The 17,804-nt window shown below is 40.7% G+C and overlaps 1 protein-coding gene across 6 annotated transcripts in view; it reads left to right on the forward strand.

The window, feature by feature from the left end:
• The window catches only part of ITPR1 (inositol 1,4,5-trisphosphate receptor type 1), a 326,810-nt gene that overhangs the window by 101,507 nt on the left and 207,499 nt on the right, over positions 1 to 17,804 (forward strand). For all 6 annotated transcript variants that reach the window (XM_078442797.2, XM_078442799.2, XM_078442803.2 and 3 more), the window contains exon 5: positions 17,441 to 17,556. In XM_078442797.2, the coding sequence (XP_078298923.1) occupies positions 17,441 to 17,556 (116 nt within the window). The remainder of the gene's footprint in view (positions 1 to 17,440; positions 17,557 to 17,804) is intronic.

The following is a 17,804-nucleotide window of genomic DNA, read 5'->3' on the forward strand; positions in this document are numbered from 1 at the left end:
TGCTTTGGATTCTGTCCCTCCTTTTCTCTCTGCCCCTCCCTCACTTGTGCTCTGTCTCTCTCTATCAAAAATAAATAAATGTAAAAAAATTTTTTTTTAATTTTTTTCAATTTATTTTTTATTAATTTTTTAATTTTTAAAATTAATTTTTAATTTTTAAATGTTTGTTTATCTTAGAGAGAGAGAGAGAAAGAGAAAGAGTGAACGAGCAGGAGTGAAGGAAGGGCAGAGAGAGAAGGAGACACAGAATCCGAAGCAGGCTCCAGGCTCCAAGCTGTCAGCACAGAGCCCGATGTGGGGCTTGCACCCATGAACTGTGAGATCATGACCTGAGCTGAAGTCGATGCTTAACCGACTGAGTCACTCAGGTGCCCCAAGAAACCCATAATTTATACTCAACTGGTTTTCCACATGTATCCAAGACAATAGTAAATTCAACAGGTGGTGCTTGGACAAATAGATTTTCACATGTAAAAGTTGGACCCCTAGGGACCTCACATCATAAACAAAAGTGAATATTTAGATCAAAGATGTAAATGTAAGAGCTGAAACTATACAAATCCTAGAAGAAAACATAGGTATAAATCTTGATGACCTTGGATCAAGCCATAGTTTCCTGATAGGACACAAAAAGCATAGGCAATAAAAGAAAGAAAAATAAATTGGACTTCATGAAGCATAAAACTTTTTCTTCTTCAAAGGATAATATCAAGAAAGTGAAGAGACAGTTCATGGAAAGGGGTAAACATCATTTTTCTAATCATGGGGTAGGATATAGGGTGTATGAAGTAGTCTTACAACTCCACAATTAAAAAAATAATCCAATTAAAAATGGACAAAGGCTCTAAATAGACCTTTTTTCAATGGAAGTATATAGTTGGCCAATAAGCACATGAAAAGATGTTCCGTATCATCCATAATTAGGGAAATACAGAGAGAAACTATGAGGATGACCAGAATCAAAAGGTGGAGAATAGCATGTGTTGGTGAGGACTGGGGAAATTGGAGCCCTCCTGCTGTTGGGGTCATGAAATGATGCAACCACTTTGGAAAACAGTTGGGTAGTTCATCAAAAGGTTGAACATAGTTACAATATGACCCAGCAATTTCACTCTTAGTATATCCCCAGGAGAATTGAAAACATGTCTGCACAGAAACTCATACACACATGTTCATAGCAGCATTATTCATAATAGCTAAAAAATGGAAACCACTTAAATGTCCATCAGCTGATGAATGGATAAATGAAATGTCTCTCCACACAATGGGATATTATTCAGTCATAAAAAGGAACATCACAATGAGGATGAACCTTGCAATCACTATGCTATATGTAAGAAGCCAGTCACAATAGGCCATGTATTCTGTGATTCCATTTATGTGAAATGTCCAGGATCCATCGAGGTAGAAAGTAGAGTTGTAGTTGCTAGGTGCTAAGGGGAGGAGAGATTGGGGAGTGACTGCTAATCAGCCTGGGTGTCTTTTTGGGATGATGCAGGTGTTGTGGGATAAGTGGTGATAGTTACACCAACCCTAAATTTCCAAAAACCCCTAATGAATTGTTTACTTTGAAAGTGAGAATTTTGTTGGGTATGAATGAAATCTCAATTAAAAAAATGGGTACGTATAGAAAAATTTGAAGCTTACTGGAACAAAACCCGAAAATGAAACAGTCCTGTAAAATAAAATGAAATACCAACTTTTGACCAAAAAAAAACAGTGAAAAAGAAGTAAAAGGCAAGGAAATAAAGCAAGACCTCTTGTTTAGATGGCCATGTTTGAATGTGTTTGAGGATATATTCCAAGTGGGAGGTACATTATAGTTCACTGAACAAAGGTTATGGAAGGCTTATGTACTGGATAGGCCCTTTGGAACACAGTGATGAATAAGACCCAGGGCCTGCATTTGCAGGCCTTTGCAGAATTCAGGAGGTAGGAGGTAGGAGGAGATCAGGTAGGTAGGGTAGAAGTTAGATGTCTCTGCTGTGGCACCAAGGCTCAAAGGATAACACATTCATGTGGATAGGTTCCGAGTACTTATAAAGGCATTGAGTTACAACGGGATTATTTAGAAAGCTGAGTATGTGTCCCCTCTGCTTGGGGAGAGTTGAGGGTGTCTGATTCCAACTAGAAAATATCTAGGGGAGGAAAGTGGCTGTCTAGATGTGTTAATAGCAAAGCAAAAAAGCATTTCTGTTATGTTGGTGTCTTTTTGCCCAAGCAAAGAATTCACAATTTTTCCATTGGGCATATATGGGCCATGTGTGAGGGAGCTGGTATGGGGGTCGTCTTCGCTAGAAAGGGACTCTCTGCAGAGGAGAACCTGGGTGCACGATGCTGGATCTTCAGTGACTGAGGAGGGGCTGTGACTCTCAGGATAGGTTTCCCCCTGAAGCGGGACTGCAGAGGAGGGACCTCTAGTGGTGGCTGGCTGATCTCCAGGATGCCTGTTAAAGTGCCAGCCAGAGCAGATGGGCACCAGGTACTTCGAGATGCGATGCCCTGAGAAGAGTATGATAGCCTTTATGCAGTATTTCAGCTGGAATTGAACCACGAGGATACTTCAGACTCTGAATGAGAAGTATTCTGTTTTAAAAAATGGGGGATTGTGTTTTTAAATGTCATGGTTATAAAACATGAAGATTAGCTATAGTAAGATTACAGGTAAATGTAGTCCCTGATCCTAACTGGATCTTGAACCAGAGTGGGGAAAGTGCTAAGAAGGCCATTGTTGGGTCTAATGACAAAGTAGAGATGTGGACTGTAGATTAGATAAAAGCACAAGGTCAATGTTAACTTTACTGAAATTGATAATGTGCTGTTGTTATGTTAGAGGATATCCTTATTCTTAGAAAATGGACACTGAAAGAAGTATAAAGGGCATAATGTAATGCAACTTCTTCTCAAATGGTTCAGGAAATAATTTCCTATATCATTCGTATATATCATACACATGAAAGGTTATATATTCTCTATGTGTCTAAGACAGAATATGAATGATAAAGCAAACAGGTAGAATGTTAACAAACGGTGACTTTGGGTAAAGAGTAGTTTATGTATTACTATTCTTTCAACTTCTTTGTAAGTTTACAATTATTTACAAATAAAAATCTATGAAAAAGTACCCAGTGAATGAAGAAGTCAGTTTTAAGCATCTGTCATCTAGGGTTGGTGTATGAAGGCAGCTTGATACCTCCAGCCAAGTCAGAACCCTGCTGTCCTTCTTCCCACATGCCCTGCTTCTACCCAGATGGGATCCGAAGCCAAGTAGGCAAGATAAAAGTATGGCGGGGAGGATGGGAGCCTAAGATGGGAAGTCGAGGGAGTGAAATCTTAGCTTGAAATAATACTGGGAACTTTGATCATTATATGGGTCTGGATAATTTTAATTTCTGAATTGGCAGTATTTGCAACCTAGGATAGTCAGTGTCTTGCTGTTACCAGAGTCTTATCCAAGTTTTTGTATCCAGGGACAGAGAAAAGGACCTTTCCCACCAAATACATTTTATTTTTATTACTCTATGGGAGTTTTTTTTATTTTTTATTTATTTATTTTTATTTATTATTATTTTTTTAATGTGAAATTTGTTGTCAGATTGGTTTCCATATAACACCCAGTGCTCATCCCAACAGGTGCCCTCTTCAATGCCCATCACCCACCTTCCCCTCCCTCCCACCCCCCATCAACCCTCAGTTTACTCTCAGTTTTTAAGAGTCTCTTATGGTTTGGCTCTCTCCCTAACTTTTTTTTTTCTACCTCCCCTTCCCCCCACCACCCATGGTCTTCTGTTAAGTTTCTCAGGATCCACATAAGAGTGAAAACACATGGTATATGTCTTTCTCTGTATGACTTACTTCACTTAGCATAACACTCTCCAGTTCCATCCATGTTGCTACAAAAGTCCATATTTCATTCTTTCTCATTGCCATGTAGTATTCCATTGTGTATATAAACCACAATTTCTTTATTCATTCATCAGTTGATGGACATTTCGGCTCTTTCCATAATTTGGCTATTGTGGAGAGTGCTGCTATAAACATTGGGGTACAAGTGCCACTATGGGAGTTTTTTTAAAAAGATGTTTATTTTTGAGTGTGTGCACATGCGCCTATGTGCATGTATGAGCAGGGGAGGGTCAGAGAGACTTGGGGGACAGAGGATCCGAAGTGGGCTCTGTGCTGTCAAGCTGACAGCAGCAAGCCTGATAAGGGGTTCAAACTCATGATCCGTGAGATCATGACCTGAGCCAAAATTGGAGGCTTAACTAACTGAGCCACCCAGGCGCCCCTCCACCAAATTTTAAAACAGTGTTAGATGTTTTCTGGTTAAATCACAAGTCTGCATACCCCTTACATCGACAAACCATAAGGCGGTCCTGGAATGAAGATACTGTTTGGGATCCCGTGGTAGGGAGGGGTAGGATGGAGGACGGGGAAGTCTTCCCTGGGGAGCTGAACTTGGAGGTGAACCCGAAGCTTGATAGATAAAGAGTGGGCTGGACAGAAAATGGTGACGATGCTGGTTGAGATGGTGATATGGGAAGACGGTTTCTGGTAGAGGAAAATACTTGGTACAGATACAGCAGAGTGACAGATGGCACATGTTTGTAAGAATTGTAAGTAGTTTGGAATGGCCGGAGTGGGACGTTGGTGGGGGAGTGCTGTGAAGAAGTGAAGCTGGAGATGGGCCACATGAAGGGCCACACATTCCTGGCCGCCATTCTTTCTACCACGCCTGAGCATGCGAAGCATCTGGACGTTTCCGCTGCTAAGCTCTGTGATCTATGTACCGACAAGGCCTCCAGCAAGCACGTTGCTAGCAGTCGCTTGAGACTGTTAGAACCTTGCTAGGTGGAGTGGTCCCCGGGCCAGCACTTCCCATCACCTGGGAGCTTGTTAGAAATGCAGAATTCCAGATCCCTCCTCAGAGCTGCTGCATTAGTGCCTGCATTTTAACAAGATCCTTAGATGATTTGTCTGCATATTAAAGTTGGAGAAATGCTGTATTTAGAATTCATTTATTCTGCAGGCTGCAGTTTCTCAGAGTGTGGTTGGGGGCCATTTACATAAGAATCACCTACACAACTTGTTAAAAATGAGGATTCCTGGGCCACTATGTTCCACCCAGACATCTGTATTTTACTAAACCCCCCTGGCGATTTTAATACACCCATGTTAGAGCATACTACTGCGGTGTGAAATCTTAAAGGAGCTCTTCTCAGTGGAAATCACCTGGGGAGTTTTGGTGGGAAACCTTGCTCATGCCCCACCTGCAGACCAATGAATTAGAATCTGTGAGGGAGGGGCCAGAGCACTGTATTATTTTGAAAGCTCCCCCATGTGACTGTGAGGATTAGCCAGGGCTGAGAATCACAGCCCTCAAGGATTTTAGGCAGGGGAGTCAGTTATAGAAAGAGAATTCTAACTGTCAAGTAGAATTCCAAGTACAGCAAACAAGCTGCTTTTGAGACATAATTCATAAGAGTCTAGAATGCTTTTCACCTCTCGCTGTTGTCTTTGTCAGTCCATCTTGTCACTTTTGGTAACTTAAGGGCATTCTCAAGAAGGTTATGAAGGATGGTTTAATCCTGTGGTTCTTAATGGGGGATAATTTTGCCCCAATCAGAGGACATTTGGCAACATATGGAGACATTTTTTTGGTAAGAAACTGGGGGATGGGGTACTACTGACAGCTGAAGAGCACAGGCTGGGGATGCTGGGATGCTGCTAAGCATCCTACAGCATCCAGGAACCACCCCCCCCCCCCCAACCCTGCCACGCCAAACAAAGGATTATAGGTGATACCCTATTAACAAGTAACAGTGTTGAGAAACCCTGGTTTAATCTCCTGGTTTGAGACAAGGTTATCATTTTTGAGGAGGCTTCTTGGAGAACCTCTATTATAACAAACCACTATCTGGGGTGACAGTGTGTATCTTTCAGGTAGGTATTTTGGGGAGAGAAAAAATTCGATAATCATTCTTGGCAAATATTTTGACTTCCAAAGGCTGCTTGATGGTAGACTGTGTGTGTTTGCTAAGATAAAAATAGAGTGCAAGTAAAGGAAACATAGGTAATGAAATTCAGAAAGCAACTTTTCATTTAGGGTAAATATATGACATCTTTGACTCTTGATTTGTTTGGTTAGTTCCTTTTAGCTGGTTTAGAGTCAGTGAAAGGGCCTCTTTGGAAGGAATCTATTCATTGACAGTATGAGTAATATGTAAAAAGTCAAAGCCATGTGGAGGAGAGGCCCTGCTCACAAATGGTAGGGGCTGATTGGGAAATCCCAGCGTGGGGGAGAAGGGCTGGGAGGCTCAGAGTTGTGTTTCTAGGTCCTCAGTGGAGACCAGTGAAGAAAGGACCAGAACAAGACAAACGAGCTAGTGTCTTCTCTTGGTTGTTGGTGTTTACTTGCTGTCTTATCTCTCTGTGGAGAAATGGGTGCAAACCAGCCATGACAGGTTTGTTGATTTAGGTGCCATTGCTTTGAACCCCAAGTGGAGAACAAGGGAAGACAACACACCTTTGAGGTTCCCAGGTAGCGGAGAGTGGACAGCAGCTTGGTGGTATTAGCCTTTCTCATTCTGAGCTGTGGGCCATAACAGGAAGTCTGACCCACTTCACAGAGAAGTAAGTTAATTCTGGGGCTAATATGCTGCATATAATGCAACAAATTTTCCATTCTTTTTAAATTGTTTTTTCCCTTTTCCTGCCCTACCCACTGACTTTAGCAATAGATCTGAAAGCTCTGCTGAGGGGCCTTCTCTCACAGACTCTCCCATCTCTCCCTACACTGGGTTAGGTGCCCCTTTGCTCCATACACCCTGGAGTTATCTGTTGGCTCCTCTCCCTTCCTGAGAACATTTAGGACCCGATTGTACTGACTCTTTATCTCTAGTACACAGGCGCTTAAAAAATGTTTGTTGAATGAAGGAGAAATCAAATTACTTCAAGAGAGACTGCCTATGTTTCCTTTGTGTAATGGGAGTTTCTAATGGGAAAAGTATTTTTCCAGGAGGATCCCAGGATGACCAGTCCAATAGCTTATGTAACTCCTTTCAGACTCGATGTTCCAGACTTTTTGAATGCCCTTTTGTAGAAGATAGGACATATTCTCAGAGGTTCACAAGTGCTGTAGTTTGTTTAAATAGCCAGGGCTATACACAGTGAAGTTTCATTTGCCTTTTAACTCTGAGAGGTGCCCAGGATCTAGAGTTCTATTAGAGCAAGGCTTTGCAAAATCTGTGGTATTACATGCTATTCACAGATCTCATTTAGAGCTGGGCATTCTCTCATTTTGAGATACATTTCAGTTCACTGTATTTCTTATTTGACAGATCTTTCCGTCTATTTCTTCCTTTATAGAATATATTGGTTTTCAGGTGGATTGGGAAATTGGACCAGGTTACATATATAACAGGGTTTACCCTTCCTTCCTTCCTTCCTACCTACCTACCTACCTACCTACCTAGAAACAATCTTGTTTTGAACTTGATGAATACTTGTGTGGTTTTTATTAAAAAAAAATCATACTTAAAAAGAAATTTCACAGATGATTTTATTATAGAAAATTTTAAGCCCATATACAATGTGAGAGAATAATAGTATAATGAACATCCATGTTCCCAATACCCACCTTTAATAGTTATGAACTCATGGCCAATCTTGTTGGCCAATCTGTATCCCCCCATTCCCCTCTTCCTGATTATTTTGAAGCAAATAGATGTCCTAGCATTTTGTTACAGATTACATTTTAAAACTGCTGCCTATTAATGGTATTATATTTGGATAATACAGGGAGTCAGCAAGGCAAAGCCTCCCTTGGTCACAGTCCCTCTGGGTATTAGGCTTTGGGCCAGGGAATGCTCACTGCCCAGGGTGTCCTGCGAGTAACGCAAATAACTGAGGCCATTTGGGGAGTCAGTGATGTAATCTCTCTTGTGCCTTTCCTCCTCTCCATTATAAACCAACAAATGCCCAACCCAAACCCTGACAAAACAAAGCATGTTTTCCCAGCAATGGAAATCAGACACTATTGTTAACCTTCCACATAAAGGGAAATTTTGTTTAATCCTCCTTTTGGTAAGAACAGCTACTATTTTATTTTTATTTTTTATTCAGGTATTACACATACACATACATGTATACACAAACCTTAAATTCACATCTCAGTGAAGTTTTACAGTCACTCTCTCACTCACTCACATTCACATGACCCCAACCCACATTGAGGTATAAACTATTTCTAGCACCTTAGAAAGTGCCCCTTACCAGGAATTATCCCTACCCACCCACCACACCTCCCCCCCACCGCCCCCCCGCACACACAACAAAGGTAACCAGTATTCAGACTCTTCTATCTATAGATTAGTTTTGCCTGGTTTTGAATTCATGTAAATAGATTCATTAAGTATAATTGGATTCTTTTTTTTTTTTTTTTTTTTTTTTTTTTTGCTTCTTTCACTCAAAATAATTTGTTAAATCCAGTGTATTCTTCTAGCTGTGCGGTATACAATGGGTATGCAGTCGGTGTATCCATTCTATCATGGCGGCGAGTATTTATTGAGTGTTTACTCTGTGTCAGGATCTGTAGTAAGTGCTTTAAATTAAGTAGTTAATTTAATAATTTAAGTTAGTTTGTAGTTAGTCATTGTGGTTATTGCCCTTGTATTGGCAAGAGACAAAAACCTATAGAGATTGTGTAATTTTCTCCAGATCATACAGCTCCCATGGTCGAGCTCAGGTTTAAACCCAGTCAGCTAGATTGAATAGCGGTATCCACTCAGTCCTTCTGTATCTGGGTCTTTTTGAGTTACCTGACTTGGAATGTATGCTTCCACATACTCCATCGGGTCTCAAGGATCTTTGGTCCCTTAAGGGTGACTCATTTGCCGGAGGAAGACATGCAGACACAGAGAACTTCAGTAACCTAGCCAAGACTCCTCAGCTACTGAGTGGCGGAACCAGGACTGATAGCCAGGTTTCCAGATTGATTGTGTCTTACTTTTTGGCATTCTCTTAGGTGATGGTAAAAGCCTTTGTTCATTTCTATTGCCACCAAAGTGAAGTGGTTTTTCACTCTGGAAGTCGGCTAGGACTCTTGGTGGTAAACCATAGAAACGGAGTAAGATAAGGCAAAAAGCAAACTGCTGGAAGAATATCAGCTCAAAATCAGCAGGGACGCAGCCAGGCTCAGGCACAAAGGAGCTGTAGGAGCACCACCTGGTCCTTGTTGAGGAACCTTTTGTGGGGGGTGTCACCTCTGTCACAGTAACCTGTCACCCCTTGTTCATCCACTATGCATATTGCCCCTGGACATCTGACCTTGCTGTCACAAGTGATCCTTAAGTGGCTTTGGGTCTTTGCATCTGTCTGTCCAGGTACAGAGGGAGGGACATCTGACAGTCCAAAGGCAGGCAGATGCTTGTGTTACGGCTGTAGCTGGAGGGCGCTTGTGTATACTTTTGTCTTGCATAGTGGGAAGAGGCCTTGCCTTTAGAGTTGATTATTTTCAATAATGCCCATGAATTGGTAAATAAAAATTTAATTGGTTGAGCTAAAGTAGATCAAAAAGGAAGTGTGTACCTGCGTTTGCACTTAGTTAGTGTGTTTGTGAATGATGGCTCTACAACCAGAAAAGGTGAAAAAGGTAGAAGAAGAAGCCTTGAGTGTAATTAGCTGGGGTTTTCCTTTTTTTTTTTTTTTTTTTTAACATGTATTTTTAAATTAAAAAAATTCTTTTTTAGTGTTTGTTTAGTTTGAGAGAGAGAGAGCAAGTGAGAGCTCGAGTAGGGGAGGAGCAGATAGAGAGGGCGAAAGAGAATCACAAGCAGGCTCTGCACTGACAGCACGGAGCCTGACGCGTGGCTCGAACTTGAGAACCATGAGATCATGACCCGAGCCAACACCAAGAGGCAGATGCTTAACTAAGCCACCCAGGTGTCCCTGACATATACTTTTTAATTGAAATATATTTGATGTATAACACTGTTGTAAATTGAAGGTATACAACTTGATATTTTGATACATTTATATATTGTAATGTGATTGCCATTGTACCCATAATTAGCACCTCCATCTCATTATGTAATTATCCTTTTTTTTTTTTTTTTTTTAGTGATTGGAAAAATTAAGTTCTAGTTTCTAAGCAAATTGAATGATTGCAGCACACTACTGTTATCTACAGGATAGTATGTTAGATCTCTAGGGCCTGCTTACTACTTGTAAGTTTGTACCCTGAAACAATTACTGTCCTGAGTTTTCTACTCAGAAAAAGCATCTGGTGGCCTAAGTGGGAAAAAAATTAACTCGTTTCCCTTTGTCTCTTAATAACAATGTGTATATTCTTATGCAGACAGGTAATGGAAGGTTTATTTTGCAGTCCCAGTTGGAAAATGTCACTTAACTTCCAAGGACTCCTGTCATGACTTGGGAAATGTGATTAACAAGCAACAGACACAACAGTGTGTTGTACTGGCTTCCTGTTTTGTGAATTGGAGTTAATTGCTTGTTCATTGAAGGCTTTTGTTGGAAATATGAGTAGGTTTTACTTTTGTGAACTGCCATTTTAGACTACTCTTAAACCTCGAATATCCACTTATTTATTGGCCTAATATTTTATTGAATGCAACAGGGAACAGAATGATGAAGAAGCCATACCCTTGTGAAATACTTAAAATATGAATTGTTTTGTAGTCCCCTTTGATTACTTCTTTTAAATCTTAACTCCATTATTGGGGAATTAATGCCCTGTCTTCTCTTTGGTAATCATACTGTCTGTTCTTTTGAAATTTTCACTCCTCTGCCTCTTAACCATTTCAAAAGAAGGCAGGATATGAACAACACTTAAATTTTTCATACTTGTAACTTACATAAACTCTCCCCCTTGATTTCTCTCGATATAAAATTGCATGTACATATGGTGGGTGAATGAAGACATTTTTAAAAAATCATAGCTTGTTGATTGTGTTTTTGGTCTTTCAAGTAGGTTGGAAGAGCTCATTCTATGAAAGAAGGAACTGTTTTTGTCTAGTTAACAGCTACAACTCCAGCCGGTGCATGGTAGTAGGAAAGAGCAAAATGGATACTTGGCAAATTCAAGGACAGACAGTAGCAGAGGTTGGTCAGGTATACAGCAAACTCCTTCTTTCTTGGCACTCATCTGAACTGCATTTTTTAGCTCCTTATATCTTGGTGGGGTCATGTGTTTGGTTATCACTGATGACTGGTGATACAGGTTTTGTGTTCCTTCCAGGACAGTACAGCTAAGAGCAGGTGTGCCTTCTCGTGGCTGTCTTTGCTGAGACCTCCTCCTTCAAGTGGGAGACCGGAGGGCCTGTGGGAGATGTCCTTGGAATGTATGCCCAGTAGCAGAATTGCCAGATTATATGTTACAGGTTCTATGTATCTACGTAACTTTACTCATCCCTAGTTTCACTAGTTTGCCTATCTCTCAACAGTGCAGAAAGGTTTCCACATCTCCACTGATCTGTGGCATTATCCAGCTTGTTGCCTTTTGTCATTCGGTTGCAAAGTGATAAGTCAGTAAAAACTGAAATGCCTTTGAGTACAAAAAGGTTGTTTAAAAAAGTTAAATATTTTCAATGGTATGTGCACCTTCTTTAAAAAGTGAAATCCTGGAGGTGGGAATGAACGTCATAGATACAGGGTTTTCTTTTGTGGGTGATGACAGTGTTTTGGACCTAGGCAGTGGTGGTGGTTGCACAACATTATGATGTTCTAAACGCCACTGAATTGTTTACTTTAAAATGGTTAATTTTGGGGTGCCTGGCTGGTTCAGTTGGTAGAGCATGCGACTCTTGTTCTTGGGGTTGTGAGTTGAAGCCCCATGTTGGGTATAGAGATTACTTAAAAAACAACATCTTTAAAAAATAAAATGAAGGGGCACCTTAATTGGGTGGCTTAGTCGGTTAAGCAACCAACTTCAGCTCAGGTCATGATCTTGTGGTTCTTGACTTCAAGCCCTGTGTGGGACTCTGTGCTCTCAGCTCAGAGCCTGGAGCCTGCTTCAGAGTCTGTGTCTCCGTCTCTGTCTGCCCCTCCCCTGCTTGCAGGCTGTCTCTCTGTCTCTCCTCCTCTCTCCCTCTCTCCCTCTCTCCCTCTCTCCCTCTCTCCCTCTCTCCCTCTCTCCCTCTCTCCCTCTCTCCCTCTCTCCCTCTCTCCCTCTCTCCCCCTCTCCCCCTCTCCCCCTCTCCCCCTCTCCCCCTCTCCCCCTCTCCCCCTCCCACTCCCTCTCCCTGTCTCCCTCTCCCCGCCTCTCTCTCAAAACTGAATAAAACATTAAAAAATAATAAAAAATTAAAAAGTTAAAAAGTAAAAGTAAAATGGCTAATATTAATGATATGTGAATTTCACCTCAAAAAAGTTCAAATACTGATAAAATGCAGAATAAAACTAACAATTCTATGTCTGACACCTCAAGCCTTCCACTTTCCAGAGGCAACAATTTAAAATGTTTTAACATTTTCTACTGACATTTACCCCTGTATTTCTAGATGATATGTATCTCTTTTTTAAAAAATTTTGTTAATGTTTATTTATTCTTGAGAGACTCCCTCTTCTGGAGGGAGGGAAAGCGGGAGGAAGGGTCTTTATTCTGCCCTGCCTAGTTGCAGATGGATAGCCATGTTGTATTTGTAATGCTGACATCCTCAAGTTTTCTCCTCTTCAGCATTACCATCCTTCTTCTGCCCCCCACCACCCCACCCTTACTCCTTAAATAACTCCTGTATTTCCAACCTGCTAGTTGATGGATGGCTTACTCAACATTTCAGCTTGGATGTTTCATAGGCACTTCAAACTAAGCATAGCTAAAATTACTGATTTCTACCTCTCTCCCCAAAGCCGCCCCTCCCTCGCCTCAACCTTTCTTGGTGGGCACTGACACCACCACCACCACCACCAAAAAAAACCAACAAAAAAACAAGAAAAAAGCCCCCTTGCCAGGTTCTCTGCTTAAAGTCCTGGGGTAGCTTCTCACTGCTTTTAGAAATAACTATTCCCTGCTTCACCAGGGTCTACATGACCCTGCATGATGGAACTTCTGCCTGCTTCTCTGACCACATCTCTTGTAACTCCCTTTTGCCCAGTACCCTTCAGGCTGTTTTTTTCTATTTTTTTACGTAACCATGTCAAAATTTATTTCAAGGGCCATTGTGCTTGCTAGTCTTTGCCCTTGGAAGGCTATGCCTCCAGATGTTTATCAACGTGGCTCCTTCACACCCTTGAGCTGTCTGTCAGGTGCCCCTCTGCTGGAGTTGTCCAACCCCACGGCCCTGTGTAAAAGGCTGCTGCTGTATACCAGCCACATTGTGTCAGCATATAATTCTTATTAGTACATAAATCCTCTGTTGTACTCTTTGACTTGATGTAGTTCAACTCGTGTCTTTAGTTTTTTGCTATCATTAGAATTGTACTAAGAAACGTGTGAGTTGGGTTCAGTGTTTTATTTTCAGCACCTGGTACCACACCCAACACACAGTAGGCATTTTAATAAATAGTAATTGAATCGGTGAATAGATGCATGGGGACTTAGAGCTGGAGGTATCTTGAGAGGACATACCTGCCCCCACTTGGGGAGCTGTAGAGATTACAGCACAATCCGGTCACTAATTCAGCAACCATCACTGCGCTCCTTCTGTATTCCTAGGCCCTGAATTACAAGTGCTTGGAGAACAGACAAAAATCTCTGCACTCGGGAACCTTTTGTTCTGGAGGGTGGTATGGAGACAGTGGGGTTTTGCCTGTTCTTCTGGTAGCCTTTGTTATGTGACTTAGTCTTTAATGTGACTCTCTCTGGGTGCGCTTCTTTGCTTTTTCACTCCCCCAGGGACTCTGGGGCACACCTGTGGCTCCTCTTGACTTCCTCTTCTCTTAACTGTACCATAAGTGCTCATTTCATAGTTGATGAATCTTCAGGCTGTTGAACGTTCTCCCTCCCACCAAGTTCTGGGATGCTGTTTAAACCATGGAACATCACCCATGGCCATGGGTTCCAGCCCACTCAGCCCTTTCTCACTTAACCCAGCTCTCTTTTTAGCTAACTTCTGTGCTAGCCCAGCATGGCATCTGCTAAAGCTTAGGAATATTCAGGAGTAATTTTTTGAAAGCTTAATTTAGTTTATTCTTCAAAGGCTTAAAATAACAGTTGTCACATAAGGTATTCTTTGTGGCATTTCTTTGGGGTGAGATCAAACTACTCTGTGTGTACATGCGTGTGTGTATATATATGTGTGTGTATATATATATACACACACACTTCCCTCAAATATGTATTTTATATATATATATATATTTTTTTTTTCTACTGGATTTCCTGCATTTGTGTATTTCTATACTTAGCCCAGTATTAAGATCCAGTGGAACTTTAATTTTGTCCTGCTGTGCCATCCAAATAGCAAAGGGCAATGTGGAGCCGCTGACTTGCAGAATTTTGGAAGGTTAGTTTAACATCACATTTGAATTGCTTAATTTAATTTTCTCTTTGAATCAGTTGCTAAGCAACTGGCAAGACAGGACAAAATCAGCAAGGCTAATTTGGTTCCCTTACTAGTTTGTTAGCATCTCTTATGTTTACATAGCTGATTGGTTGTAAATAGGCTTAATCCATTGCAATGCATTGTTTTGTCCAAGGAAAATAGTTGGTGTGGAAGTCATGGCAAGGCTTTGGTTGCATTGATAGTGCTTAAATTTACACTCTTATCCTAGGTGAATGTAAAGTCATCTGAAGTTTTGAGCCTGTGTTGTGACCCACTTACTTGTCATGTGGGGTGTTTGACTTGGCTGCCCCTTGAACATTGTAGAATAGTTCTTTCCATTGCATGTTAATCCATTGGCATTATGGTTCCATTCTGATTGTTCCTAAAATCAACTTAAATTCTTTTGTTTGCAATTCATACCATTTAGTTATTATCAGGTGAAGTTTGTTGGAGGAAAAAGTCCGTTGTACTCTCATTATTGATGAAATTTAAAACTGTTTATTTACCCTGTTTGGTCCATAAAGTAAGTCCTGTGTGAAATATTAATACCAATGGCATACATGTTTTGAATGCCTTTTTTAAGTCCTGTGATTATCAAGGAAGTCACCCTTGCTCAGTCCACTCTTTGCCCACCCTCTATTCTGTGCCAAAGAAAGGACCTTACCAGCTAACCAATAGTCTCATGGTTGTGTGTAATTGTTCATGGGGTAAATAGTGGGTTCACATATGTCAAACTGGTAGGAATACTGTGTCAATGATGTCATTAAGTGGCCATTGATACAGTAACAGTGACCTGTGGCTTTCATAAAAGGTGGGGCCAGCAGCTCTATTTTTAACAAGTTACCTGTGTTGTCTTTTGTTTTCTAAAGATCTAGATGGCATCTTTCATATGCTCTAATGATTTCTTTGATGATTACTTTATGTTCTTCATGAGTATGTATATACCTTATAACTGCTTATGACTATATAGAAATATTTAGTGATGAAGATTACAGAATGGAAAATACTTTTTATTTCTATGGTTGAGTGTTTTATTTTTTCCTCCACACTGTATTTGTGCAGTAATTGGTAAAAATTCACTGATCACAACTAAAAGAAATGGTGGTCTGACCTAGAGCAAAGTCCTAGTGTCTGCGTACTTGATAGCAAATGAATTTTTGTTGCTGTGAGAGAGTTAGTTGGGAACTACAAAAACTCAATATTGTTCAAGTTCCTTTAAGAAAATCTGTTTTAGTGAACAGACGAGAGTAAGTGTGTGGTTAGTAGGCTGAATTTCCTTAGAAGCTTGTTCTGAAATACTTCAGGGTATAATTTTTCCAAATCTGGGTTTTCATTCCAAAGTTACTGATTGTACTGTATAAATACTTAACCATTTGAAAACCTAAGTATGTCAGTATGTACATTTCTCAGGAATAGGTGTCACTATTAGTGTTAGTTTTCAAAAGCAATTCTTTTTTTTTTTTTTTTTTTTTCTGATTCTTCTCTCTTCTGCCTATTTTTTTTCAATATATGTTTATTGTCAAATTGGTTTCCATACAATACCCAGTGCTCATCCCAAAAGTCTTTCTTTTTTTTTAAGAATAATTATTTCTAAACTTTATTGGTGGCATATCCCTGTCAAAAATTCAGCAAATACACCCCTAAACTATGTGTATGTATATATGTAAAAGTTTTATGTATGTGTCACTATACTAACATATTGTATATATTGTAAAAATAAGCAGGAAAATAGACATTGATGAAAAGATTAAATAATAGTGTAGTATCCTGTCAATCATGATTATCCTGTTATGATATCATACTGTAAGGCACAGAAGTGCTGTAGGGTAAGGCTAATAATTAGAGACAATACTTTATTTATTTATTTATTTATTTATTTATTTATTTATTTATTTTTGGGACAGAGAGAGACAGAGCATGAACGGGGGAGGGGCAGAGAGAGAGGGAGACACAGAATCGGAAACAGGCTCCAGGCTCCGAGCCATCAGCCCAGAGCCTGACGCGGGGCTCGAACTCACGGACCGCGAGATCGTGACCTGGCTGAAGTCGGACGCTTAACCGACTGCGCCACCCAGGCGCCCCTAGAGACAATACTTTAAATGGTTTTTTATCATTTTTATTATCTAGGTGATGTTAGGTGTTTTTGTTTTTTTAGATCATCATTATTTTCTCTGTATAATGGCTCACAAGAGGAACATGAGGATGGTTGATTGTGCCATTTTTTCATTTGTGGGGTTTGCATTACCATTGTCTTCGATGTTTGGATATCTTGGCAGAAATATTTTGAAGCCACTAGTCTATTTTGTGAGGGTCAGTTGCACCACCTAGGACAATATACAAAGTCGTGTGAGCCCAGGCATTCCTAAATGGGAGCACATTGTGATGCACCGATGCTGAGAGACAAGGGCATGTACTGTCTCAGCACAACCCCCAGATGTTCTATTCTCCCGAGAATCATCTAGTACATGGTGTTCAAGAGACCACTGCCCTAGGAAGTCTCTGCAAAAAGACTTCTGTAGTATTTTTTTTTAAGTGTGGTTGGATTGAAGAGAGTTGTATTTACAAATGAAAATGCTTGTGTGTTGCATATAACTAGGATGTCTGTCCTTCTAGCTGTCCATCATGAAGGAAAGGAGATGACTGGGGGGCAGGGGTAGCTTTAAGAGCCCTGGACTGAGTCCTAGCTCTGCCACTAACTGGCTGGGTGACAATGGCAAATGAATTGACTTAATTTCTAAAAGCCTCAGTTTCCTCATTGGCACCACCATTGTGGTGGTGAGGATTAAAGGTCAAAGGAGAGGTTCGTACAAGGATCTTGTAACTTGTCATTTATACTTACATATAATCTGTAATGCCTTGTATGAATAAAAGGGCAAAGCTTTTTCATACGTTGAATGCATATACTTCCTCAAAAACATTTTTGTTTGTTTCACTTCTAGATTGCCTCTTTAAGCTATGTCCCATGAATCGCTACTCTGCCCAGAAGCAGTTCTGGAAAGCTGCCAAGCCAGGGGCCAACAGTACAACCGATGCAGTGCTGCTCAACAAACTGCACGTATGTATTGCGAGGGGTCTCTCCATGAGGAGGGTCTTTGGAGTGGCCACTGGGTAGTGTCTGAGCGAAATGGGTTAGCGTTACAACCCCTCAGCTCTAGGTACTGGCTTTCATATGACCTTTGTGAAAGGGATAAAGGGGAGCTTGACCCTAAGGAGAGAAATATCATAGTCAGCCTGAGATATCTTGAGAGTTACTCTCTGCTTAGCCATTCCACTTCTCAGATGACTGGCTACAGTACTGGTTAT

The sequence above is a fragment of the Panthera onca genome, chromosome A2, assembly GCF_046562875.1.
Source record: "Panthera onca isolate mPanOnc1 chromosome A2, mPanOnc1 haplotype 2, whole genome shotgun sequence".
Lineage (NCBI taxonomy): Eukaryota > Metazoa > Chordata > Mammalia > Carnivora > Felidae > Panthera > Panthera onca.